At 55.6% G+C, this 25,167-nt stretch overlaps 3 protein-coding genes across 12 annotated transcripts; 1 reads left to right on the top strand and 2 right to left on the bottom strand.

Moving 5' to 3' along the window:
* Positions 1-3,470: 3,470 nt before the first annotated feature.
* On the top strand, positions 3,471-13,327 carry THTPA (thiamine triphosphatase). Of its 2 annotated transcripts, none has more exons than XM_012734067.1 (3): positions 3,471-4,333; positions 5,399-5,515; positions 13,025-13,327. In XM_012734067.1, the coding sequence occupies exons 1-2, from the start codon at positions 3,787-3,789 to the stop codon at positions 5,512-5,514; spliced, it is 663 nt and encodes a 220-aa protein (XP_012589521.1). In that variant the 5' UTR covers positions 3,471-3,786; the 3' UTR covers position 5,515; positions 13,025-13,327. The 2 variants fall into 2 exon arrangements, with proteins under 2 accessions (XP_012589521.1, XP_012589522.1); XM_012734068.1 differs by lacking the exon at positions 13,025-13,327 and adding an exon at positions 11,875-11,947.
* Positions 5,526-14,633, bottom strand: AP1G2 (adaptor-related protein complex 1, gamma 2 subunit). 6 transcript variants are annotated; one of them, XM_012734059.1, is made up of 21 exons: positions 13,323-14,633; positions 12,813-12,937; positions 12,532-12,673; positions 12,354-12,450; positions 12,115-12,191; positions 11,902-11,997; positions 11,440-11,520; positions 11,040-11,138; positions 10,833-10,888; positions 10,572-10,685; positions 10,266-10,406; positions 10,129-10,183; positions 9,928-10,050; positions 9,206-9,295; positions 9,007-9,134; positions 8,654-8,758; positions 8,219-8,342; positions 8,000-8,135; positions 6,894-7,057; positions 6,611-6,709; positions 5,526-6,523 (listed from the first exon to the last, which is right to left on the bottom strand). In XM_012734059.1, the coding sequence occupies exons 1-21, from the start codon at positions 13,524-13,526 to the stop codon at positions 6,422-6,424; spliced, it is 2,358 nt and encodes a 785-aa protein (XP_012589513.1). In that variant the 5' UTR covers positions 13,527-14,633; the 3' UTR covers positions 5,526-6,421. The 6 variants fall into 6 exon arrangements, with proteins under 6 accessions (XP_012589513.1, XP_012589512.1, XP_012589511.1 ...); XM_012734058.1 differs by having other exon boundaries at positions 9,928-10,183; XM_012734057.1 differs by having other exon boundaries at positions 9,928-10,183; positions 12,354-12,673.
* A 98-nt stretch (positions 14,634-14,731) lies between these two features.
* JPH4 (junctophilin 4) lies at positions 14,732-23,940 on the bottom strand. Of its 4 annotated transcripts, none has more exons than XM_004694625.2 (6): positions 23,304-23,940; positions 22,215-22,764; positions 20,741-21,509; positions 17,679-17,797; positions 16,832-17,364; positions 14,732-15,896 (listed from the first exon to the last, which is right to left on the bottom strand). In XM_004694625.2, exons 2-6 carry the CDS (start codon positions 22,591-22,593, stop codon positions 15,813-15,815), a joined length of 1,884 nt encoding a protein of 627 aa, XP_004694682.1. In that variant the 5' UTR covers positions 22,594-22,764; positions 23,304-23,940; the 3' UTR covers positions 14,732-15,812. The 4 variants fall into 4 exon arrangements, with proteins under 4 accessions (XP_004694682.1, XP_012589517.1, XP_012589519.1 ...); XM_012734063.1 differs by having other exon boundaries at positions 16,832-17,034; XM_012734065.1 differs by having other exon boundaries at positions 16,832-16,923.
* Between the last annotated feature and the right edge of the window lie 1,227 nt (positions 23,941-25,167).

The raw sequence follows: 25,167 nt of genomic DNA, 5'->3' as shown, positions 1-25,167 counted from the left end.
AATAAATAAATTCACGGCGGTGAGGGAAGTGAAGGAAAATAATCAATGCTATTTGGCTGCGGCTGAAGTGTTTTCCCGGCTTCATGAGGGGGTTTTAGCTTGCCCTGCCCGGGGAGGTCCTCCTCCTCCTCCTCTTCCTCCTCCTCCTAATCCTCCTCCTCCTCCTCCTCCTCCTCCTCCTCCTCCTCCTCGCCCTCACTCCTCCGCCTCATTCACTGGCTGGAGCCGAGGCGTCCCACACAATGGAATAATCAATACCCAGGCGCCCGGGGCGGCCCCACTGAGCAGGTGCAGCGGCCCGCCCGCCGCGGTGTATGCTGGGAGTTGTAGTCCGTCCACTCCCGCTCCTGCCCCCGCGGGAGGGCGCCGGGTCAGCCAGGCGTCTTTTCTGGACCACGAGCAGAAACAGACCCGCGGGCTGACTGGCCAGGGAACCAGCCATCTACTCCACTGTGGCTCCAGGTCCAACCTGGTGTCAGCAAAGAGAGCAGTCTTCTTTAAACTCTTTCCGGTCTTTTCTTCCTGCCTACAGAAACCTTACATGTGTTTTGTTTTTGTTTTAAATCAGCGCTAGAGCATGCCCTGGCTTCTACCAGCTTCCCAGAGCTGCCCGAGGCTTAGCTCTCTTTTTTACTCCCTCATTCCTGCCCTATGAGTTCTCTTTTCTAATTGGGTGCAAGGATCTTCTTCTCCACGGCAATTACTCTGAAGTCTCTGAGAGCTGTGTCTCCTGCATAGGGTCACATAGTCCCCAGAGTTGGGTGGGGGGAGGAGAAAGTTCTTGATCCTTGTCCTCATCTTCAGTGATTAGGTCACACGCTTTCCTATATTCTGAAACAATTGCCGGGCCTCCCTAGTGGAACAACACTATGAAGCTAGTCATAGTGCAGTCAGTGCCGGCATGACTTCCATCTTCTGCCACGGAGCTGACCCACATGGCACAGCAGACCTCCGGTCCCACCTGCTGCTCCCCTCAGCAGTGTATTTCAGTCTATCTGCCTGTTCTCCCCATTGTGTCTCATTGAAACCTGTCACCTCACTCTCCCCCCTACATAACCCTCACCTGTGGACTACATCCCAGCTCTTGTATGCATAGGTAAATAAATCTTTTTTTAAATTGCTAAGATTTACTGGATACTAAGGGACAGTTCTAAGATATATATATATTTTAATCCTCACAGCAGTTTAGGAAACCAGGGCACTAACAAGTTAAATAACTGGCCCAAGGTCACACGGCCAATTAATGGCAACACCAGAATTCAAATTTAGATGATCTGATTCCAGGGTCTGCACAAGCTGCTATAGTCTGCTTCTCAAAAAAGAAAAAAAGAAAACCCAGGAAGAAAAGTAGAAACTACCACTTTAACATTTTGAGTGTGTATTATGTTGTTGAATCATTGCACATAACTGAAGCAATCTACTTTTTACCAATAAGAAGACCGGTTTAAGGGAGGTGAAGTAGCTTCCTAAGGCCAAACACATTGAAAGTGAAGCTGGGAGTCAACCCTAGGTCCATCTGGCTCTGGAGTCTGTTCTTTCCATTATGCCGCTGCCTCCACCCCACAGAACTGGACCTAATAACTCAAGGAAGCGATTACATCATCTATCCCTGGGGAACAAAACTGAAAAGCAAAGGCCAGCCAGTGCCAGCGAGAGGAGTTAAGGGCGGGGGTCCCATCCCTGCCAGCTCATTGGAATTTGTCATGGGGTGAGGACAGAAATGCATCCAAGTTCATGATGCCATGTGCAGAGCCTACCTAGTGGTGCAGGAGTTAAGTCTCAGCGCTATCACACCTATTGCCACTGCAACGTAAGTTCGATCTCCAGCCAGGGAGCTAATACACGACACTGCAGTTCTCTCCTGTCTCTCCCACTGCTCCCCCCAGCAGTGTATTTCAGTAGACCTGCCTGTTCTGTTCCCCACTCTGTCTCTGGTGAATCCTCTCAATCCCTCTTCCCACCCCCACTTCTGGCCTACACCCCAGTTCTTGTATGCATAAATAAATAAAAATGTATCTTTAGGGAAAAAAAATATGTCACGTATGTAAGCCCGTGTTCTCCCCACAGTACTTGCCATGGGATAGGTTTCCAGAAACATACTGGGGAGAGGACAGGAGTTAGGAAAGAACCTGGCACTGCTACCCACCATTGGAGGGAGTCCAGGAGTTGGCAACTCACTGCTCCTCAGTAAGATACATCACAGGGAAGACTGGATACAGTTTGCTGCCTCCAGATAACCATAGTCTTCAGCTGGGATAAAGACAAGGATCTTTCTCTATTTTATCTCCCACTGTAGTCAAAGGACCACCCCTTCATCATCCTTCACAGGGGTTTGGTTCTCACCTTAGGTGGTTCAACCCAAGGTTGTTCGACTTTATGGGTGTGAAAACAATACATATTTAGTAGAAACTGCAGTGGGATACTCTCGTATTGCTGGGCATTGGGTAGTGAGCAGTTTACCTAGGTGTCCTGTGATAATTTCAACTCAATATGGATTTATTTGGACATACCCTCAGTGACTGTTTCAGAGATCTGATAAAGCCTACTCAGGGGTCATGGGAAATTCAGTAACCACCTCCTTCCTTGGTCAGGCACTGAAGGTAGGTCTTTTCCAACTGGCTCTTCAACTGTATTTCTAGCCTTTCCTCATTGCAGAATGACCAAGTGGTCTTCAGCTTCTGGGTCTTTGCTCACTGTTTCTGTTCCTATCCAGGTCTCCAAATGTTGAAATCTCCTTTAGCTCCCATCCGGAATATTACTTCCTTCTCCCACAGACTATTTCCCACCTACCCTTTCCCTGAATATCCATGCCAAGGTAAGTATTAACCCCTCTGAAACTCACAGTAAAGTAGTCTGTTATCCTTTTTCTCAGCCTACTGCCACGGGGCTGCATTTAGTAGGCCTCCATAGTCAATAAAAAGCTTCCTGGACAGTGTTTAAGTGTATTCCAGGTCCATCTGCCTACGCAGTGAGGGTGCTGGAGTAGGGACGGGGTTTCATTTGCTCCGCCCAGATCTCTCCACTGCCTCAGCTCAACTTTAAGGTAGAGTCCCTCTGGCACGAATCGCGGCTTTCCTGTCACCATAGCGACGGATGGGCGAGAAAGGAAAGTCTCCCTTAGGAACTACATCTCCCATCATGCACCAGGCCCCAGGGTGCCGGGCTCAGCCTGAGGCCTGAGACCCGGGCCGACCTCCGGAAAGCGCGAAGGGTTGGGGGCGAGAAGCAGAGCGCCGCGTGATGGCTTCCCTCCTGGCCTCTATAACCTAGCCAGGCCTTTCATTCCCAGTCTGCCCTCGGCAGCGCCACATCGGGCCTAACATGGCCGCTGGTGTTGGGGCCGGCCGCTACGCAGAGTCGGGTCGAGGCCGGACCCGAGAACTGCTCCCGGCATTCCTCGCGGGCGTGGCGTGAGCCCCCTTCCCCCATCGCCAGGTCCCGCGAGAGATCCCCGGGCTTGGAGGTGAGACCCGCGGCTCCGCTGGCCGGTGCGTGGCCTGGCGGGGCGGGGTCGGGTGGGGTCGTCCCAGGCTAGCAAGCTGTAGAGGGGCTTGGCTTAAGAAACACCCTGTTCATGGCTGTCCTGGATTGAGAACACCAGTGGTAGCATTTAACTGGAGTCCTGTCTCTGCTGCAGAGCCGTAGTACATCAGAGACAGGGCAGAGGCAGAGAGACGGGGTTGCAAACCCACCCCGAGAACTCATGGACAGTGTCCGTGACTCCTAAGTTCTTTCAGGGGCCTGCGCGAGGTTGACACCCTTGAGAGCTCAGCAATTGCAGGTAGCATGGCCCAGGGCATGATTGAGGTGGAGCGAAAGTTTGTTCCGGGGCCTGACACGGAAGAACGGCTGCAGGAGTTGGGAGGCATCCTGGAACACCGGATCACTTTCCGAGACATCTACTATGATACCCCTGAACTGAGCCTCATGCGGGCTGACCACTGGCTGCGACAGCGAGAGGGCAGTGGTTGGGAGTTCAAATGTCCTGGAGCAGGGGGTTCCTTGGGATCCCACACTGAGTATGTGGAAGTCACAGCAGAACCTGCCATTGTGTCCCAGCTCTGTGAGGTGCTGGGGACTGAGATCCTAGGAGCTGGAGGTGTGGCTGATGTACTGGGTCCACTGGGGCTGCAGGAAGTAGCTAGTTTTGTGACCAAGCGCAGTGCCTGGAAGTTGGTGCTGCCTGGAGCTGATGAAGAGGAGCCAGCGCTCAAGGTGGACGTGGATACAGCCGACTTTGGCTACGCTGTGGGTGAGGTGGAGGCCCTGGTGCACAGGGAGGCTGAAGTGCCAGCCGCCTTAGAGAAGATCCACAGGCTCAGCGGCATGCTTGGTGAGGGAGGACAAGCCCTTCTTTGCTTTCCTCCCCCTTCCTCTTCAGAATGTACCCACTGGGCCCTGTTAGTGGGGGAGGGTCTCTGCAATGCTTTGAGCAATTTTCTAGAGGACCGGGCTTACTTAGGGTGTGTCAAACTTAGTCCCCCCTCTCATACTTTCCGTTTAAGCTGGATTTAATCCGTAAGTCTTCCAAATAACAGTGACTTCTATACAAGTCATTCTTTTAGTTCTATCTATAGCCACGCCATGTCTCCTTCAGTTCTGTTTGTCAGTTCTTTGTTTCAGTCCTTCCTTTTCTCCACTGTTAGTCCTGTTTTTATAACCACCTAGATCCTCATTTATTCTGTTAGCTTTCAATGGAGGCATTAATGTGGTGTTTATGTGACAGTGGAGCAAGCATTGGTAGATTTTCCTATTCCTAGGCTTAGCTCACTTGCAGACAGTTCATACATGTAAGAATGGGGTTGGGCATCCCCTGGGGTTTTACAGCCCTGGAATGCTGCTCCTCTCTCAGCAAACAGATGCCCAGATCCCTGCTCTATGCCCAGCATGCTGCCAGTCCTAACAGTAAGACAACACATAGTGCCCCACCAAAGAGGTGAGAATTCTGTGTGAATCCCATTTCATGGTGGTAGCTGCTTCTGTCGTGCATCCTCTGGTATCTCTGTGTGTGGCTCTGCATGTACTTCATTACCAAGCTAATGAGCTCTGGCCTGGCTAGGCTTTGGGCTTTAATCTTGCTTGGGGAACATGAGCAGTTAAGTGAAATAAGTCACTACTGAAGCACCCTCTATCTTCATGGAGTCCCAGCACTTCCCCACCATTTCTCTTGCTGGAGGAAAGGCTCATGCCAGGCTTTCTGGCTCCACTCCTGCCTGAAGGGCCTTTTCAGGCCCACATTCAAGGCCAATAAGGAAGCGGGCTGGTGGGACATGGACACTGGTTGGACGGCACTCAGAACCCAGTGCTGCAGCAGAAACAACTCTGGGGTCCTGACTGGGTGGGCGGGCAGCAGAGGCAAAGCATGTGGAGCTCTGTCTTGTTCTCTTTCTGCCTGCAGGTGTGCCAGCACAGGAGAAGGCACCTGCCAAGCTGATTATGTACCTCCAGCGCTTCCGGCCCCAGCACTATCAGCGTCTGCTAGAAGTGTACAGTTCCAGAGCGAAGAAGCCTTAGGGTACCAAGCATCCTGACTATAGCCTGGACTAGGGTGTCACTTCCTTGGATGCAGAGAGCTCTGGGTTTAAGGGGATTCATTCCGGGGGCTATGCCTCTTCCACAGATTCCCTTCCCACAGTGACTCCTTCTCCAGCTCTGCCTGTTCCTTTACCTACCCTCAGCTATCCTTCGTTGAGCCCTCCCTGGCTGCCTCCTCTCCCTCATCCGTCAGATGCAATCTGTGGGCCGCCCCTCTCCCCTGGCCGCTAAGCAGCCTCCATTGATTTCCGCTCGTGTTTATAGGATTTCCACTTAGCCGTGATCAGTAGTTAAGCACAGGAAAATCCCTTGCCACCCCCCCTCCCTTGGTCGATGCCATTGATTCTGCCAGAGGCTCCTAAACCGCCTTACAGCTGAGTTAGAGATGAGGGGAGGCAGCAGGGATTTCCCTGCCTTGGGCTGTAGGGAATAGCAGCAGGCTGGGGAAATAGGTGGGAATCCCTGTTAGAGACCTAGAAATTCTGGTTTGATTTGGCCAAAGCGCCCTGCTTTGTCCCAGAGGGAGAAGTGCCTTTTGTGAAAGTTTAGGGGCCAGTAGTGTGCTTTCCCCCAACCTGGAGAGGGGTAGAAAGAAAACCCTCCTTTGTTGGACTAGGTGCCTGCTGCTCAGGATATGCACTTCCTCTGTAAGACCGCACCCCCCTGCTGTTACTCAGACTTCTCTCCCTCAAATATATCCAAATTCGGCCTTTCCCCTCAGGGTTTATTGGGTTTTCGTTATTGGGGCTGCGGGCAGGCCCTGAGTTTCTACAGTGGCATCCACAGTACCAGAGTGCCACCTGCTGGTAGCCCCGGGGTGTGGGCCCGTGCTAGGGCCCCCAGGGTTTGGGATGGGGAGGATTTCAGGCTGCGAATACAGATGGGGTTACTGCCAGGTCTCCACAGGCAAGTTGTTCACCTCAAAGATCTCCTGCACGGACTGGCCAAAGTGGTTGTAAGTGAGGCGTAGCTTGAGCCGCAAGGGGGCCTAGGAATTGGAAAGCAGAGACCAGAGTTAGCACCCCTGACTTCCCTGGCCCTGGGTCTTCATGCACAGTGGGCTCCCAAAGCTCACCTTGTTAGGGTTGAGGATTCTGAGGAGCTGGGTGATGGGAAGGCCACTCTGAGCTGCAACTGTGTCCCCACTGGGGGCCTGTAGCTGCAGCTGTAAACCCTGAATAGAGGAGGTTGGTCAGAGCAGTCAGGCACTAGCTGGGCTCAGGCAGCCCCTCCATGCCGCCGCGCGTCACTCTTTCAGTGCTTCTCTGCCCTCGCCTATTTCCATCCATCTCCTGTACTTAGTGGCTGCTTCTCCTGGAAGTGTCCAGGCCATCTTTGAATCCTGGTCTTCTACAAACCTTGGGTACAGCAGCCTGGCAGATGAAGTGGGTGACATCATCCCCTGAGGCATTGGTAGCAGTGATTGTGATTAAGAGCAAGTCAGGGGTCCCAGGGGGTCGCACAAAAGACAGATTCAGCTGTAGTCCTTCGCGCTCAAATACTTTGAGACTGGGGATGGGAGCTAGAGTGGGAAGAGAGAAGTAGGTCAGTATATAGGCTGAAGATGAGTTCTTTCATTTAGTTATGAGATAAAAATGAAGTGAGCCCCCACTGGGTACAGGGCACTGCTTGAAATGGTAGTGGCAAAATGAACAAGACGAAACCCTCACTGAAGCTTAAGTCTTGTAGGGGAAGAGAAGAGACAAGAAAACAAGCATGATTCTCAGAGTAGTTGGTGCTACGAAAAAAACTATGCCAGAGTAATTTGGAGGAAAAATAGGAATGGTAGGGAAAGGCACCTGATTTAAAAAAAAAAAATATTATTTCTTTATGCATAAAAGATCTGGGGTATAGGCCAGAGGTATGGGGGTCAAGAGGACTCACCAGAGTGAGGAGCAAAATAGGCAGATCTACTGAAAAGACATTGCTGAAGGGAGAGGTCTGCTGCGCATGTGGGTCAGCTCCCTGGCCAGGGATTGAACTCATGGCTGTGGTAGCTTGACAGTGCTGTGACTTTAATAAACCCTGCACCACCAGGGAGGGAGGCCCCGGTATCTGACATTTTAGCTGAGGCCTGAGGAGTGAGAATAAACTGGTTGTTTGATGTGCATAGAATGTTCTATGTACATTCTTTTTGCATAGAATGTACATAGAACATTCTATGCAAAAAGAACATAAATTGCCTAGGAATTGAGGTAGAGGAGCTGTAAGGGGCCAATGGAAGGCCTGGTGGGCAAGTGTGGGAGACTGGGAGGAGGTAGGGCTCTGCAGGCCCAGGTTAAGATGTCTGAATCGGGGCAAGCACCCAAGCGTGCTGAGGCGGGAACTGGAAGATCCACTGAGCCTACCAAGATGGGAAGTGATAGGGCAGGAAGCAAGTTCGAATGTATCTGAAGCCTGTGTTTTTGACTAAGAAGAAATAGCTCATCTACCATGGTGTACTCCCGCCCTTTGTGAGGCCTACCTGGGGGTGGAGGTGCACAGGAAAGATCAAGGAGGTGTGCCAAGGCATCACCTGGGGAAGGGATCAGAGGTGGCACATGCTGGGTCTCCCCAGAAGTGCCATCCAGAAGATCTAACAGGTCCAAGAGATTTGAGGCCTGGGGAAAAGAACAGAAATGTCAGGGCTGAGAGTGAAAGTCTGACCAAGTCGTCTTCACCCCTGGGCACCCAGCCTCCTCACCTGGGGCTCTGCGGGGATAGGGGCTACTTCAGAAAGTGGGGCTGCTTCTTTGCTTTCCTTTGTTTCCTCATCAACCTGAGGGTCACCCCGTTCCACAAGAGGCATCTTTTCTAGGATAGCAGCCCTGAGGGAATGGAATGTGTGTAGGCCGCTGAGGTGACCCTGGATTTTTCACAAGAGGCATGTGTGTTTGGCAGGGTGAGCCAAGGGTCCCAGGCACATGGGGGGCCACAGTGGCCTCTGATTTCCTGGGATGGCACACTGTTGCTGGTGTTCAGAGGAGCAAAGCGGCATGGAAGCCAACTCAGTTTCAATGAACTGTGGGTGGGAGGTTCTGACTGGATAAGAACGAGGCCATTATACCCGGAGAGGGGCGTTATGGAGCAGGCCCTGGGGAGCGGACAGGGGTCTGGATGGTAGCTGTGCGCATCTTACCTCATGTGGTCATACTTCCGGAACAGTGTGTTATACTCCACGGCCCGCTGCTGTAGCTCCACGTCCAGGCAGCTCCCGTAGATGGACACCACCTGGCGGATGCGGCTGGGCCACAGGGCACTTAGTGATTTGGAATGGCAGCCTGCCTTGCCCTTTTACTCCAGGACTCAGCAGGGAAGGGAGAGGCCCCCCAGAGCAGAGAGGCCCATGATACTTGGCAGACAGGAAGAACCTAAGGATTAGCGGGACTGGGTGTGTGCCCGGAGAGAAAGAGACTGGTGGGCACAGTGAAGAGACAGCTCTCACTGAAGGCACCAAAGAAGGGTCTTGGAGAGATGGGGAACCTTTCTTACTTGTTGTCCCCATGAAACCGGGTGCTGAGCTTCATGAGGGCTGTGAGGGCGTATCCTCGGGTGGCTGGCAGGGACATATGGGACTGGAGCACCTTTTCCAGCAGTCCCAACACCTCCTCCTCTCCCACCTGCAGGGGGGAATACAAGTGGTGAATGTGGAGCCAGCCTGACCTCCCCTGAACCCTAATGTAGGTCTCACCTGAAGGGGTTCAGTTTCTTCACAGCTCCCCTCCAGTAGGAGGTCCCCATATTCTCCGATGCACCAGGCTGCCACTTGGACCAGTGGTTGCTATGTGGAGTAAGAAACACGTAAGAGGAGGATGGGCCAGATCTGGGTCCCCTCTTCTCTTCCAGGCTCCTAGCAACGTGCCTTCAGGCTGTGCAGAGACCCTGGGGCTTAGAAGGAAAGAGGAGGACCTGGGCTGGGGATCAGACAGGTCAGTTGTTGACCTGGCTCAGCCCTGTCTCCTGGGCTTCCTCTGCCCTCTGGTGGCCAAGCGCCAGAACTACATGGATAGAACAGTGAGCAAGGCCTTCCCTTGGAGCCAGGAGGTGATGGTTTCTGCCCACCCCATTCACTAATATGAAAAGGGGGCTACAGATGCTGGCTGGCCCCTACTAACTCACTCAGCATTCAAGGCAATAGTAAAACCCAACATAGCAAGAAGAGCTTTGTATCTAATTTGATACTAACAGAGCTTGGGAGGCAGACAGGGCAAAAAGCTGAGTACACTGAATTTCAAGTGCAGTCAGTCATCTGTGGTTACACTGCCAGTAGGTGCTAGAGGCAGGACAGAAGTCCAGGTGCTCTAACTTTGAGACGGGCCTCTGTCTTTGAGTGTCTCCCACCAAAGAACTGACTTCGAGAGCTGGGAACCTGGTATAGGGTGCAGTGGTCTGGGAAGGTGATGGGAACAGTACTTGGGAGATGTCCTCTGCCAGGGCACTGTAGAGGCGGCACACAGAGTAGGCATGCAGCTCCTGGGCGCCTCCAATCAGCTGTGTCAGGTTGGCCACCGCGTCATCTCGTACATGGGTGCCTGCCTGAAAGGAGTGAATGTGGCTAGTGCGTGGATGACCCCAACCCTCTCCTGCCCAGCTCTCAGCCCAGCCCCACCTCACCATTGTCAGCACGTGCAAGATGGTATCTATGTGCCAGCGCTTGTTTGGGGCAAACCTAGGAGACATTTGGCTCATAGTCCTGGTGCTGCCCTCCCTGGATTCCATCCTCCGTGTCTCTGAGGCACCTGTCACCTCACCTCTCTGCAGCCAGCAGGATGCCTGAGGCACAGTCTGCCCGGAGCTCGGGGGCACAGGTCTCCAGAAAGGCCTGCAGCTCTTTCATCATGGCCCGCACGTTGGAGCTGTTCACCAGAGCCAGGCTCAGTTCCAGGGCCCGCCTGGCAGGAGAATTGTTTGTGTGCGAGGTGGCCCAGTTCTAGCCCTTCCCTTCCCCAGATGCCTGTCTCCTGTCTCTACACTCCAGCTGCCCCAAGCTGGTCTGGGTCTTGGCCACCAGGTGCCGGACGCTCTGCCCTGCCCTCGTGTTCTTCTGTGGCACTCACCGGCTGAGGGAGGCATCAGATTCCTGCAGACATTCTACCACAGTGGGCCGGTGCCGCTGCACAGCACTGTGATCAGACTGCACCAGTCGCAGCAACGATGTCAGTGCCACGTACCTGGCAGAGCGGAGAGGCACTATCATCCACAGCCATTGGCCCTCCCTGCCTTGTCCTGCCCTGGCAGATGGATCAGGAGACCCTGGAAGGAGCGCAGAGGGCCTGGGGCTCAGTGGCACAGCCCAGCCAAACACCTGGGACTGTTACCTAATGTTCTTGTCATTGTTGAGCAGGAAACGGCCAAGAATGTTGACAGCTAGAACCTGTGGGAAACAGACATTGGGGAAGTCAGGGCAGGAGCTACCTGTTCATGCAGCTGTGGGCAGTGTACAGCACAACACAGGGTGAGACCAGGGTACAGGGCCACTCTGGATGGGGTTGGTGGGGGCAGTAGGAGAGGCATGTGGGTGATACCCGAAGGCCAGCAGCAGAGTGGATGTCCATGATGGTGAGCACCGTCTCAAACAAGACTGCGTTACCTGCATTTCTGCTGGTGTCTGTGTTGGTGGCCACCTGAGTGGATGGAGAGAAGGTGCATTTATATGGGGCTCTGCCTGTCCCTTAGGTCTCTGGAAGTTCCTCCATGTTGCCATGTCTCAACCATCAACCAGAGCTCCCTGAGCCCCCCACCCTGCTATGTGCTCCGAGGGCCACAATGCTGACACAGATCATGTCTCTGTCCTTGTGGAGATCAGTCTAGAGGACACGTGTATGTGACTAGGGATTAGATGTGGTTATACCACGAGTGGTCTTGTGAGGGATTGTCTTGTGGGATCACAGTAGCACCTAGCCAGTGCCCCCTCCCAACCCCCACCTGGGCCAGCAGGTCATTCATGGTCTCACTGTTTTCCTCGTGGTTCCGGCCCAGAATCCGAAGCAGACGAAGTATCTGGACCTGAGGATGGGTTAAAAGTTGAAGGGGTTTAGAGGGTAAGGAGTCACAGGTTGAAAAAAATCCCTTGCAAGAGCATTGTGACAGGTCTGCCTGCTTCCAGAAAACTTTCCTGTCCCCTGGTCCCTTGGGTCCTGGGAGAGGATCAGAAGTATGCAGAGTTGGGGTTTGGGGGACAGGATTTTGCTGTCTCCAAGCTTGATTTTCTGATCTTCAGGTATCCCCTTCCCTGTACTCTCCTGAGATCACCTGGGCAGTCCTGTACATGCCACTCTCCTGCTCAAGACACTGACTGAGCAGTGTCTGGGGGGAAGATGACCACTGGCCACAGGCTTACTACTAAACTCTCTGTTCCAGGCACATAGCAGGGAACTGGAGGCCCACCTGCAGGAAAGGGTCACTGACTCCAGATATGCTGTGTTCTGCCGAGTATCCTGTGGTCACCAGAGTCCGGAGGATCTGCACCAACTTGGGAACCATCTGGAGGGAGGGCACAGCCTTATCTGGGACGTTCTTCCCAATTTCACAACCTATGGCCCTGTTCCAATCCCACTTCCCCACTTTTCCTGGCCGAGGACATGCCCATCACCAGCCCACCTTTCGACAGTGCTTGAGGGCTGCAGGGCTTCGTTCACAGAGTTCGGTGATCAGCGTGATGGTGCCCAGCAGGATGCCTGGGGTCAGGGTAGGGGAAGTGAATGGCAGCAGGGGCACAGAAGTGTGTGTGTGACTTTGTGTGCACTCACTGCCCTTCTCTGATGAGCTGGTGTTTTCTAGTCCCCCCACCTTTTTTTTTTAAAACTTGTCCACAGAGCTGAGGAGGGCTGTGGCCTTACCATGGTGACGTTCATGAAGCAGCTGGGCACAGTGTGGGAGGAAGATGTTGGCAAGCTCAGGGACTTTCCGGATCATATGCACTGCAGTCAGAACAGCCTGCAGAGATCGGGCACTCAGAGCAGAACAGGGTCTGCAGGATGAGACCCTTCCCAAGTGCCTAGCGCCCTGACAGCTCACCTTCTTGCGCACATAGGGACTGGGCTGTAGGAGCAGTTTCTCTACCTCGGCGGCCAAGTCTCGGCACATTTCTGTAGAGCCCATGGAGCTCAGAGTACACAGGGCCAAGCCTTGTACTGCTGGAATCCCCTGGCTCAGGTCACTGCAGAGTTGGGAGGATGGCTGGTCAAGACTGAGAGATCCAGTCTTGCCTAGTACCTCCAGCGGGCAGCCCTCTAGAATTTTCCAGTTTCCCACTCTCCCATCTCCCTGATTCTGAGTGCTTCCCAGAGCCCTCTCACTTTTTGATGCTGTTGGTAATGAGCAGGTGGGCATCCTGCCTCTCATCCAGTAGAAGCATGGCCCCCAGGTAGCCCACCCGCTTGTCTGTGAATCGGGGGGAGGCGATCAGTTTCAGGCACTCCATCTACAGGGAAGGGGGCAGACCAGGAAGGGGCAGGAATGAAACCAGAGGCACTAACACCCCCTTTTCTCTCATCTTCCTTAACACCAGGTTAACCTGTGCGATGTCACATCCCATGAAGAGATGAGAGCTACTGGGTAGCTTCAAGGAACTAGGAGTCGAGAGGAAGAGGAGAGAAGAGGAGAGGAGAGGTGTCTGGCCAGAGAATGATGGGTTCAGTCCAGCTGATGACGAATGGGTGTTGTATTGGTGGTCTGTGGTGTATGCTGTGAAGGCTCGCAAACATTGTAGAATGAACATACCGGGCACAAATTATGTTTGTTTCCAAGCCCCAGACCCCACGAACTCTCCTCATCAAACTCAGAAGGGAGTAGTCCCAGCCCAGTACCTGTCCAAAGTGGGCGGGGTAGCCCAACATGTGGACGTAGAGCAGCTTGGCTAGCTGGCGGTGCCTGTGCAGAGGGTCCCCATCACGGAAGGAGGCCCGGATATGGGCACACTCCTTTTGGATCACCTCCCGCTCCTGGGCCTGGGTCTTGGCCCCACGAATCTCCTCAATTAGATCTTGAAGCTTCAGAGAAGTCACCACCATCCTGGGGGTTAGAGGGCTTTAGACCTCTGACCTTAAGCACCTGGCCTTTCTTCCCAGGCTTGCTCTGTGCCAAGTTCTCCTGAGTCCGGCTCTCACAGCTACACGAACACAGTGCATTTCGACCTTTCTCCACGTGGTCTACCAACGCCGCTCCCCTTCCGCGCCCACGGAGATGCCCCACTGCGCAGGCGCCCAGCCCCACGCCGCGCCCTTCCCTACTGCGCATGCGCCGGAGCCCCGCCTATTTCTCTCCCCACCCCCACAACGTCGCCCCACCTGGTCCCCCATCCCTAGCTCTGCCATTGCCTCCTTTTCCCGGCCCGGGCTTAGCGCTCCCGCAGCTTTCCTCCCCCCGTTCGCGTGTCAGGCGGCCTTCGCCCCCTCCTCTGGACGCCGGCCCTAACGCCAGCCTCACCTGCTTCTCACTCCGCTCCTCTCCCCCCAGCACTTCCTGGTACGGGGCAGCGCGGGGGTTGGTGCTCGGCCGCGGCCGTCCCTCTCCCCGCCCCCATCGCGGGACCCGCCCCTGCCGAGCGCCCTGCCGCGCTGTCTGGGTTCCCCGACCTCTGGCCTCGGGCTTTGGCCTTCAGGGGAAGGAGCGTCTCTCCGCGAAGGGACGGTGGGCGAGACTGCGAAAGAGGACTGGGGTACCCCGGGAGGCCCCTCGCACAGTGCTTCTCATCGCCCGGAGAGCCTCAGCTGGGATTCGAAGCCACCGCATCCCAAAGGACATGACAATTCCCCCCCCTTTTTTGAACTTTTTTATTAATATATTTTTTTTTTGTTAAATTTCTTTATATTTTTTTTTCCTGCAAGACTTGGTGTTGTCGGCACTGTTGTAATTGAACTTCAATCCCAAATTCCATGAAATACAAATCAGAAGTAAAGGTTGAGAGGGGAGGAAGGAGAAAGGCAGGCCAAGGAGTAAACAGAGTTTGACTAGAAAAAAAGAAGAGGGTGTGTGTGGTGGGCATTCCCAGGCAAGGCCATTCCTTGAGGGAGGGGGTTGGCAGGCAGTTTGCCTCTGCCTCATGCAGGGGAGGGAGGAAAGATCCCCCAGGGACCCTATGGACCCCTCTTCCTAGGGCTTCCTGCCCCCAGGGAAAAAGCTAGTACCAGGGGTCAGCCACCACCTCAAACAGGGCTCACCTCCACCCCTGTCCGGCCTCCACCTCTGCCCTGCCTGGAAAGCTGTGAGCATTGGCTTTTTTTGATCCCCTCCTTCTGTGGTTTTTCCCATCTCACAAGATTCTGAGGTGATGGGGGAAGGGAAATAACCCACTTTGAGATAGCTAAACTCCTGCTGCCCTGTGAGTTCCTGTTTTCTTATCTGGTTCCGTTCCCCAGAACTGCCTCCCCTTGGCCATAACTGCCAAAGTTGGGGAGTGGCGTCCTTGCTAAGTGCCTCTATCCCTCTGCAGTAGAAATGTCTTCTTCAGGCCCCGTAGAAATTTAATCAAAGGCCACAAGTGAGTCCAGACCAACCAAATAAACTTTTAGGGGAGAGAGAAGGGTGGGAGAGATCAGTGGGTGGATTTGGCGGCACTGGACATTTTCTTTCCTTTATACATTGCTTTGTCATGGCATGCCACCCAGTGGGTTGGAGGAGGGGCTGGCTGTGGAGGAAAGAAAGAGGGAGATGGTAGGGAGTCTTTTTTTTCCTTTCCCTTATCCCCTTCAGGAAGGGTCTAGTTAGACATAAGTCTAGCTCGGTGCTTGGAGTGACCTAGGGTCCACCAGGGTCAGAGACGGGGGCTGTACCTCCTCCAGTTTTTCCACTAGGCCTGCAAGGGACACTAGGCCCCTTGGGACAAGGAGCTGTAGCAGTCAGTACCTTGCCTAATATTCAGTCACCCCTTCTCCATTTTCTTCCTCCTTTCCATTACAATTCCGGGAGACTCCTCAGGACACCAAACCCCCACCCTCATCAAAGTTCAGGTCTAAAGAAAAGGCGGGAGGGCAGAGGGCAATGGTCTGACTTAGATTTGTATGTCTCAGAGAGCAACTCTGAGCAAGAAAAGCCCTTCATATGTAAACAATCTAGAGAAAGAGAAGGGAGGGGTGGGTAGGGACTGAGGAAGACAGAGACAGGTCTAGAATAAGTGAGAGAATCTGAAAGGAGAGGGTAAAGAAAAAGCAAGAGACAAAACAAAGAAGACAAAGAAGAAAGGCAAGGAAAGAGAGAAAGAAAGGAGAAAAAACGACCAGGAGGAGGAAAAGAGAAAAAGGCAGGCCAGAGGTGCCAAGAGGCAGCAACCGAAGCCAGAAGGAGGCCAAGGAGGAGCCTCAGGTGAGGAGCTGGGAGAACAGGAACGCCAGGCTGAGGTCCAGGAGGGCCACGGCTCCCACCACCAGGGGGTTGGCAGCTCCCTAGAGAGACAGGGGGAAATGCAGGCTCAGCCCCTGAGCAGCTCCTACATCCTCCTCATCCTGTGCTGGCTGAAGTGGCAAAGTTAATAGAGTCCCAGGTACCTCTTTCAGAGGCCAGAGTATGGGGGACTGCCAACCTCGGTTGTGGATTACAAAACACCTCTCTTCTCCCAGCAGGGCCGCACCTTCCCTCTGGCTCCAGCAAGTCAGGGACAGCCCTTCCGCCTTCCTCCCTCCACCTCCCTCCACCTCCCGCCCACCTGCACATCACGTGGCCCAGGCAGAAGGTGCCTTGGCCTTAGTAGCAGACATTGGCAGCAGCAGTCGGTACTGCAGTAAAGCAGAGAGGGATGAAGGGGAGAGGATGTGGTTGCTAGGAGACTGGAGAAAGCCGGGTGTCCAATCAGAGCGGAGGGCTCTGGGGAAGCTCCACCCCTCTTGGTTTTCTGCCTTCTTTCCTACTTCCCTTCTTCCCAGGAGAGGGAGGGAGAGTCGGGGTAGGGAGGGAACAAGCTTTTCCTTTTTTATTTCTGGGCACCAAAGAGAGAAAGTGTGGAGGTTGGGGTGGGGGTGGAGTAGGAAACTGGGAGCTGGAAATGATATGGAAGAACAGAGAAAGATGTTCAGGCCCTACTGTTAATTATTAGTTTGTAACCTTGGGGAAAATTACTTTAGGCTCTAGGTCTCAGTTCCCCCATCTGTCAGATGAGGGAGCTGGACATGAAGGTCTCTAAAGGTTTCTTCTAGCTCCAAGTTCTCTTTTTTTGAAGTGGGATTTGGTCCAAGAACTGGGAAGGCAGAGAGGAAGCTGCGTGTAAATCAAAGCCCATCAGGGGATCAGAGGTCTGGAAAGGATGAGAGGCTAGGCTTTGAGGAGAGGGGCCAGAAAGGAGCTGAGCCTCAGACGCACAGAGTGGGGACGGAGGGTGTCTCACCGGCTGGGCAGGCCTCTCGGTTGCAGCGGGCTCCTCAAGCTCTTCCGTCAGACACCTGGCTTCAGGACCCCTGGAGGACAGGCCCCGCAGGACTGGCGTGGCCAGGGGCTCAGACTCTGAGCCTCCTAGGCCCCTCAGTGGGGGCAGAGGCTCTTCATCTTCCCCCTCCTCCTCTCGAAGACTTCCAGAACTGTCACTGCAGCCTCCAAGAAGTGGGGAACCATCTCTGGCCCCTGGCCCCTGCATCCCGGCCTCATCCTCGGCCTCATAGCCAGCTAGTTCCTCTGCCTGCTCACCTGGCCCCCCCCACTCCTCAGGCCAAGCTTTGGGGCTGGAGAAGGGACCCCGGTCCCCTCCAGGAGGCAGTGGGTTCCGGCACGTGGGCGGTCGCCAGGGTTGGCGGGAGGAGGCAGGACTGCTGGGCAGTTCAGGGGAGCCCTCTGAGGGGGTCAGTCCATTCTCGTACACCCCAGGGCTGTCCTCATCCAAGGGCTCTGTGTCAGAACCTTCTGAGTCCTGCCTGGGTCTGCGGCCTGGGGCAGGGATAACCGAGGATTAGAGGGACCCAACTGGTGTTGGGCTGCCAAAGCCACAGCTTCATCCCCACCTGGCACCTCCTATGACTTTGGTCTCCCCAGGCTTATTGCCTCTTATGGCAAAGCTCCAACCCCCTAGTCCTTATGACCATGACCCTACTTCATACATTTCCAGTCTCTTCCCACCCTCCATCCCCTTGAGCCCTCCTACTCTTGCTTTTCCCACTCTCCAGCCCCCTGCAGGGATTCCCCAACTCCCGAGTCATCCAGTCCTTTCCTATCCACCCACCCTAGTTGCAACCCCCTCTCACCTGGGGCCTCTAACATGGGTTGCAGGTCCTGGGCTATCAGTTTGGCCATCCGTGCTGCCTCCACAGCCTTCTCCGCGACGCTGCTGGCCGCCACAGCCTTGAGAAGGGCATCCGCTGCCCTGTTGGGTTCCAGGGACAGGGACTTAGCAGATCAGGCCCCCAAATCAGATGGCTGAAGCCCATGTCTCACCACACCCCATGATCCCAAGCATGATCCCAACATGGAGTCCTCATCCTTGCTCACAGTGCCGGTTGCTGCCCTTTCTCTGGTGGGCACAACCATGTCCCGTCTAGCAGGGCTGCGTGCCTTTGGTTCCGTCTCGCAGACCTGGGCTATGCCGACTTCCTCACACCCTCCTGCTCCTCTCACGCCCTTCCACTATTACGGCCTGTAGTAACACTTCCCTCCTCCCAGCTGCAGGGCCTGGCCCTCAACCTTATTCCTGCCCTGTTCCCTGTGACAAATGAGACTGCACTCTCTTAGCACTTCTCTCTGCAGTCACACCTGCTGGGTGCTACCAGCTCGCCTGCCTGTCCTCTTTGCTGTTGGGGCCCCCAGTTGCTAGCAACTCTTGTCACGCTCCCTGGGGCACTCAGCACTCTGTGGGCTCCCGGGCATTTCCCTGGACATCCACCCTATCAGTTTCTCCACCCCCGGCCTCGGCCACCCTCGTCTCCTTGCTAGGAACTTCGCCTCCTTCCCCCGGCCCCTGCTGGCCCTTATTTACTCCTGCCTGTTCCACTGCAGACTTCGAGACAGGAGAATTTCTTATCTTGCTTTTCTTTAGCCTCTGTCACCACATTGTCCCTCCCCTACTTCTTCTGAGCTCTGGAACTGAATGGAATAAAGATCCTCCCTCCCATTTCTGCTCACGGAGCCCTCACCCTGCTAACAGGCATGCCTCCTCACCATTGTGGAGTGCCTCTGGGTAAGCGCTTGGTCTTCCCGCCACACCCCCCCATCCCATTCTGCCTTGCTCCTCAGGTCCAGTAAAACTAGAGGCATCGTCAGTCCTTCCCTCACTGTTGTCTCCCAGTTCTCCCTCTGACAGCTGAGGCGTCTTCCCTCTCATCCTACCCTGTTCGTAGGTTTCTGTAACCATTAACTCAGTTCTGTAGTCTCTAATCTTCACTGAAGTTGGGGCACAAAGGGGCAGAGCTATTTGCCACAGGCTTGAATGCATGAAGACCCAGGCTTCCCTCTGCCACAGGCCTGTTTTATCTGGCCTACAAAAGGCAGCCTGAGTATAGGGTAGGAAGAACAGTGGTGGTTTCCACCGTAGCCTTAGGTTCATTTCTTGTTTAGGCACTTGGCAGGTTAGGGTCAGCCTCCTCCCCTCAAAGCTGGTGGGTCAAAGACCTTTAGAGCTTGTTTGGGTAGGGGTGTGTGTGTGTGTGTGTGTGTGTTGGGGGCGGCGGGGGGCTGGGGATTGGAGGTGGTGGGGAATGGGATCTGATAACCCTGTTTTTCTGTCTTAGGACTTTCAGACTTATGTGATGAGCCCTCTCCTGGGGCTCAGGGGATCTCAGCAATGGGTTGCATTGAGTTCTGGCAGCCAAGAAACTGGAGTCCTAACTAGGGCCTGTTTCTGAGTATGGAGGGTATGAATGATCAAGACCTAGGCAACAGACCCAGTCTGTGTTGAGGCATCAAGCCAGGCTCAAGCTACCTGGCAGAGGCACCTGCTGCTGAGGCCCTGTTGTTTCCATGGCAGCTGGCAGCCAATTAGGATTGCCAGGCCTGTTGCTGGGGAGACCAACCAGCCTCCTCCCACTGGCTTATCAGCTAGATACTGAGATCAGTTTTTCCTGCACATGCCAGCATCCTTCCTAACCTAAGTACTCCCTGGCGCCCTTCCCTTTCCTGGTTTATGGCCCTGCACTCTAACCACCCACTCTCAGATTATCTACAAATACATCAACTCTGGATATGACACGATCTTGCAAACAGACACATACACACACACTGTCACCCATTATACAAACTCACTCAAGCATATCTGGACATATCCTGATCCTTTGACAATTTAAATAAAATCCTCAGCTGTGCCCCCTTTCCCCTTAACATATAGAAACACAATGTGTAAGTTAGGTAAGTCAGAGGCATGTACAGTTCATCACACATGCAATCTTTGGCTTTCTTTAAATCGATGCTTCTTATAGTCACATGTCACATGTAGCTGTTTAGCATGTAGCCATACTGAACATACTGAAATGTGGCCAGCCCGAATTGAAGTGGTATGTGGTGTCAGGCACATATTAGATTTTAAAGACTTAGAAGAAAGAAGTAACGTCAAACATCACATTGATAATTTTATGTTGATTTCAGGCTTTAAATAAAAATATTTGTTAAAATTCAGTTTTTACCTTTTCTTACGACAAACAGATTTGCACTTAGGTATTTGGCTTACGTTATGTTCCAGCTGGACAGCACTGCTTTAGCTAGCAAGGTTCTGTGCATGGAAATGTAATCTGATTTATACAAAGAAAATTTCATTTACAGGCAGGCCTCCTCCCTTCAAGCTTTCATCAGTTGAATAAAGGAGTCAAGGAGGCAAGGCTGAGAGGTAGACAGATCAGCTGACAAATGAGACCTCCCCAGGGCCAAGAGGTGAAATGATATCACCTTCTGATGGTGGGCAGGCTGGGCTGTGGTTAGAAAAGGACACTCCCTGTCTTCCTAGGGCTGCTGCTTCCCATCTGAGGCCTGGAGGCAGGCCTGGCTGCAAGAAGAGATCAACTAGGCACATGTCTGAGTTCCCAGAGGCTTCTGGGCCTGCACAAGGCAGCACTCATCACTACTCCCACACACAACAATAACATTCCCACAAAAGACACAGTCTTACATGCCTCCACTCACTCAGCCGCCCACCTTCACCTGTAGCCTCAGATATAAACACCCCAAAATCCCAGGGCCACAACTGCCTGGCCCTCGGCCTGCTCTTCCCCACCAGGCCCTAAAGCCCGGGTCTTGGTCCTCCTCTGGGCACCGCCTCCCTGCCCTGGCCCCCGGGTGCCCTCGCCCCTTAGTCCAGTTTTGGCCTCAGTACAGGAATGCCCACCTGGCAGCGGCGATCTCCTGGCGCTGGCGGGCTGCGCTCACGGCTCGACGGGCGCCCTCGACGGCCCTGTCCACCTTCTCTTTGACTTTGCCCCGCCGAAGAGCCAGCGGCAGGAGGCTACGCACGCGGCCCCCGTGCACCAGGCGGTTGCGCTTGTACTTGCCCTCCTCGCGGGAGCCGTCGGGGCGGGTGGTGCGCCCGTAGCCGTGGCGTCGGTTCCCCAGCCACTCGCCCTCATAGCGCAGCCCGTTGGAGCGCTGGCTCACGCCATAGCCGCTGCGCCGGTCGGCCCGCCATTCGCCGGCGTACACTTCAGTGGCCGAGCCCTCTATGAGGGCGGGCGGCGCTGGGGCGGGGGGCCCGCTGGCCTCGGAGCCTGGGGGTCCTGTGCTGCCCACCTCGCTGCTCACTTCGCTGCGCAGGGAGCCCCGCTTGCTGCCCAGGGAGCTGCGACGCCCGCCGGCCCGGAGCCCGCTGAGCAGCAGAGAGCGGCGGAAGAAGCCGCCGGCCGCGGGCGTGCGCTTTCGGGACGCGCTGTCAGCGTCCCCGGGCCCGGCCAGCACGAAGCCGCCCCGGGAGCCAGAGGCGGGGCTGCCTCCCTCGTCGCCCGGCAGGGGGAGGGGCGGGGGTGGCGTCGGGGGGTCGCTGTGGCCGGAGTCCAGGGAGGTGCGGCGGGGCGAGCGCAGCAGCGCCGCCTGGTGGTAGGGCACACTCTGGCGCACGCCGTAGCCGTGGCGCTTCCCGGCCTGCCACTGGCCCTGGTAGGTGCCTGCGGGCGGGGTAGGAGGGGGAGAGAGAGTCAGGATTCGGTGCTCCCTGCACCCCAGGGCCCGAGCGCCACTGGAAGCTTCAGTGTCGGGTGGGAGAGGTGGGGACAGTTATTGCGGTGGTCGGGAAATGGCACTAGGAGCTGGGGCAGGTCAGGTTGGGTGGGAAGGGGTGACAGAGCAGGGCGAAGACACAAGTAGCAGGAGATGGGTGGACTTGGGCAGGCCAGGTGGACGGGGCGCGGGGAGACGGAAAGGCAGGTTAGGGGGTGTGAAACAGTCCAGAAGGTGAGGGGACAGGTTGACTGAGGCTGGGGAGGGCAGGGTGGATACGGAGTCATGTGACAGACATACAGATGGAGGGGCCAGCTGAATGATGAAGTGGTGCTGGTGGTGTTGGGGGGCAGGCAGCGAGGAGAGGTATAAAGGACAGGCAGACAGGAATATGCCAGGGATCTGGCAGATGGGGGTGTGAGGGACAGGCAGCCGGGAAAGGGTGAGGGCAGGGAAAAGCAGGCAGGGGACAGACACAAGAGGAAGGCGGGTGTGATGATGGGTGGAGAGGGCAGAAAGATGGGCTCGGGGGCGCACATCGACGGGGAAGGCGGGTAGGAGCGCAGGAAGGCTGGGGGGAGGGCGTATGGGTGGGAAGGCATACACCGGCCAGGCTGAGGGGCAGACAGACAGTAGTGGGCCGGGCCCCGCACCTCCGTCGGAGTAGGTCTCGGTGCCGTAGCCGTCCTGAAAGCCGTCCTTCCAGAGCCCGGCGTAGCGCAGGCCGGACACGCTCTCCCACACGCCGCTGCGCCCCTTCAGCCCGCCCAGCCACTCGCCGCGGTACGTCCAGCGGCTCTTGCGCTCCACGCCCAGCCCTTCGCGCTTGCCCTGCTGCCAGTGGCCCTGGTAGCTGTGTCCGCCGGGCCCCGTGAAGACGCCCAGTGACTCGAAGCCGTGCGCCCAGCAGCCGCTGTACTCGCCCTGGGCGCCGGGCCCGGTGCACACGCCGTAGCCATGTGCCCGCCCCGCCTCCCAGCCCCCCACGTAGCAGCCCCCGTCGTCAAAGTCGAACTTGCCCCCGGGGGACATGCATGTAGTTGGCGCGGCCACAGCCCCCCGGCGGCTCAGCGCATCCTGGGGCTGGAGAGCCGGCTGGGGGCCTGCGAGCCGGGCGAGGCCTGGGGGCGGGGGCAGTTAGACCGGGGCCGGGCGGGGGGGCCCCTGCGCGGGCTGGCAGGGCCGGACCCTCATCCTGAGTGGCTGCGGAGAAAGAGGGGGGAAGTGGCGAGCGAGGCCCCTCCTCTTTGCCCGCCGCTCCCGGGCCCAGTGGCTCCGGGGCATCAGCACCGCCCCCCAACCCCCAACCCTTAGGCAGCGTCTTCCAGCATCTCCTAAACCTTGGAGGCACAGGGGCTCCCCCACCCTCCCATTCTTGTAGAGGGCCCCTCCCAGGACTTGGGGGTCCCAACCCCAAGCAGGAGCCCCACTTCTCCAACCTAGAACACCAAAGTATTGAGTGTGGACGGCAGTTTTGGGGGGTCCTGCTGAGAGGGGGCTGAGAAGAGTCGTAGGCCTCCCTCTTCCCTGGCTGCTGTCAGGACTCTTCTGCCCCGGTTCTTTGGCTTCCCAGGCCCGGGGCGGGGGTGGGGGTGGGAGGGTTCCGAAAATATAAGGGAGAGATCGGAGCTAGGTGGGCAGACGGCTTGGTGGGGAAAGGTTAGGTATGGGGGAGACGCTGCAGGGGAAAGGCGAGGGTGGGGATGGGCAGACAGGCGGAAGGGAGGGGGCAGGTTACTCACCATGTGGGCTGGGGCTCGGGCTGCCTCCCAGGCACAGCATCCATGGCAGGATACCTCCACTCCCACCTCGCCCAGACAAGCCTAGCCCCCTCCCCTTCCGGAGAGACTGCTCCAACACAGAGAAGGTGGGGGAGCAGCAGAAGAGTCCCCTCTCCCCAGCTGGAAGAGCAGGCGGTGGGAAAGGGGGGGGGGGGGTAGTGGTAGGGGGGATGAGAATAGTGTAGGGAAAAAAGCTGCCTTGGAAGGAGATGGGGAAGAAGAGCTGGGAGCTCGATGGGAAGGGAGAGGGGGTTATCAAGAGGGGGTGTTTTTATTATTTTTTCTTCTTATGGTTGGGAGAGGAAAAAAAAATCAAAATTCTGATTCCATCCCAGCACAAATCAATGTTTGCTCCATCCCAGCATCACGGGGGAGGCTGGGCCAGGAAGATTTAAAGGGGCAGGGAGAAGAGAGCAGAGGAGAGAGGATGGGGAGAGGAGGAGATGTGAAGAGAGACAGCGATGAGGATGGCGGTGGAGGGAGAATGCCCAGGCAGAGAAGGACCCGTACCTGCGAAACCTGTGGTGAGGGAAAAGGCAGGTAGAACGGGAGGCACAGGGACCCCCAGGGTGGAAAGAAACCCTGGGTTGCAGGCAGGCAATGGGGTGAGGCCGAGGGGAGGGGAGAGGAGCGAGGGGGAGGAGACTGAGCTGAAGATGGGGAGGCTGGAGCCTGGCGGGGGAGGAAAGATTCTGGCAAGGCCGGTAGATGGCGAGAGGCTTACAAAGAAAGAGGTGCTGGGTTAGGGCTAAGGAGCCCGGTGGTACAGCCGGAGAAGGTGGAAGGGAAAGAGACCCATTCTAGGGCTGGTGAAGGGTGGCGAGGGGAGAGAAGCCCTGTAGGAGGAGGAGGAGGGAGAAAGAAATAGAAATGGAGACTGAGAAAATGGGATAAAGGCCGTGAAGGGAGAGAGAAGCTTTACCCAGAGAAGAAGGGCCAGCATGGGCGCAGAAATTCTGGCAGGAAGAGCCCCCAAGAGTGGGAGGTGGAGGGAGAGGAATAGTGATTGAGGGGCTCAGGAGGAAAGGATGGACCCGCCAGCTGCTTGGAGTGAAGCCAGGAAGCCATTGGGCATCAGACACATCTGTCCACTAAGTTCACTCCTCCTAAAGAAAAAAAAATTGGAGGGGGACTAGGAGGCTCCCCACTTCGTGAGGAAGCTTGAAATAGGCCCTGCGTGCATGCTTGGTCTCAACATCCTCCACCTGGCTCCAATCATCGCCTCCCCCCACCCTTTTCGTTAATTTTCTGCCGGTTGCCCCTCTGAGGGGAGTGTTTTTGAGTGGTGACTGGGGCATGCTTAGCAGTACCATGAAAATCCTAGACTTTTTGGAGTCTTCTTTTAAGCAAACCTAGATAGAAGCAAAGACCCAGAGATGGGTGTGCTCTTACTGTGGCAAGGCCCCTCAGCCAACTTTCCCTCGGCAGCCATCAGAGGGCCCCCTCTGCTCTTTGAGTTATGTTTACAGACCTCAGTGCATGCCATCCATGCTCCCTGTAGCTGACTTGGGCTCTGCGCCTAAATGTTTAGGGAGGAGGACACTGTCCTGTTATATACTTAGGGTAAGTAGTCAAATGCCCTCGCTTGCTTTTATTGTCCTACAAAGGCAGTCCGGTCCCACATTCTACACGGAAGGGAACGGAACTTAGTCCTGGGGGAAGTCATTAAGTTCACACACAGAGGTGGCAGAGCTGGGACTAGAATACTCAACTTCAGACTTTTTGAGTCCTGCAACACCTCCCAGGAGCCCATTGCTTGGGAACCTTCCTCACTCGGGAACTCCATTTTGAGTCCTGTGGTAAAAGGAAGGCATGAGGTTTGGAA

This window comes from Condylura cristata, unplaced genomic scaffold (assembly GCF_000260355.1).
Source record: "Condylura cristata isolate star-nosed mole 26May11 unplaced genomic scaffold, ConCri1.0 scaffold00045, whole genome shotgun sequence".
In the NCBI taxonomy this organism is placed as follows: Eukaryota; Metazoa; Chordata; class Mammalia; order Eulipotyphla; family Talpidae; genus Condylura; species Condylura cristata.
This window is presented reverse-complemented; position numbering and strand designations above follow the sequence as displayed.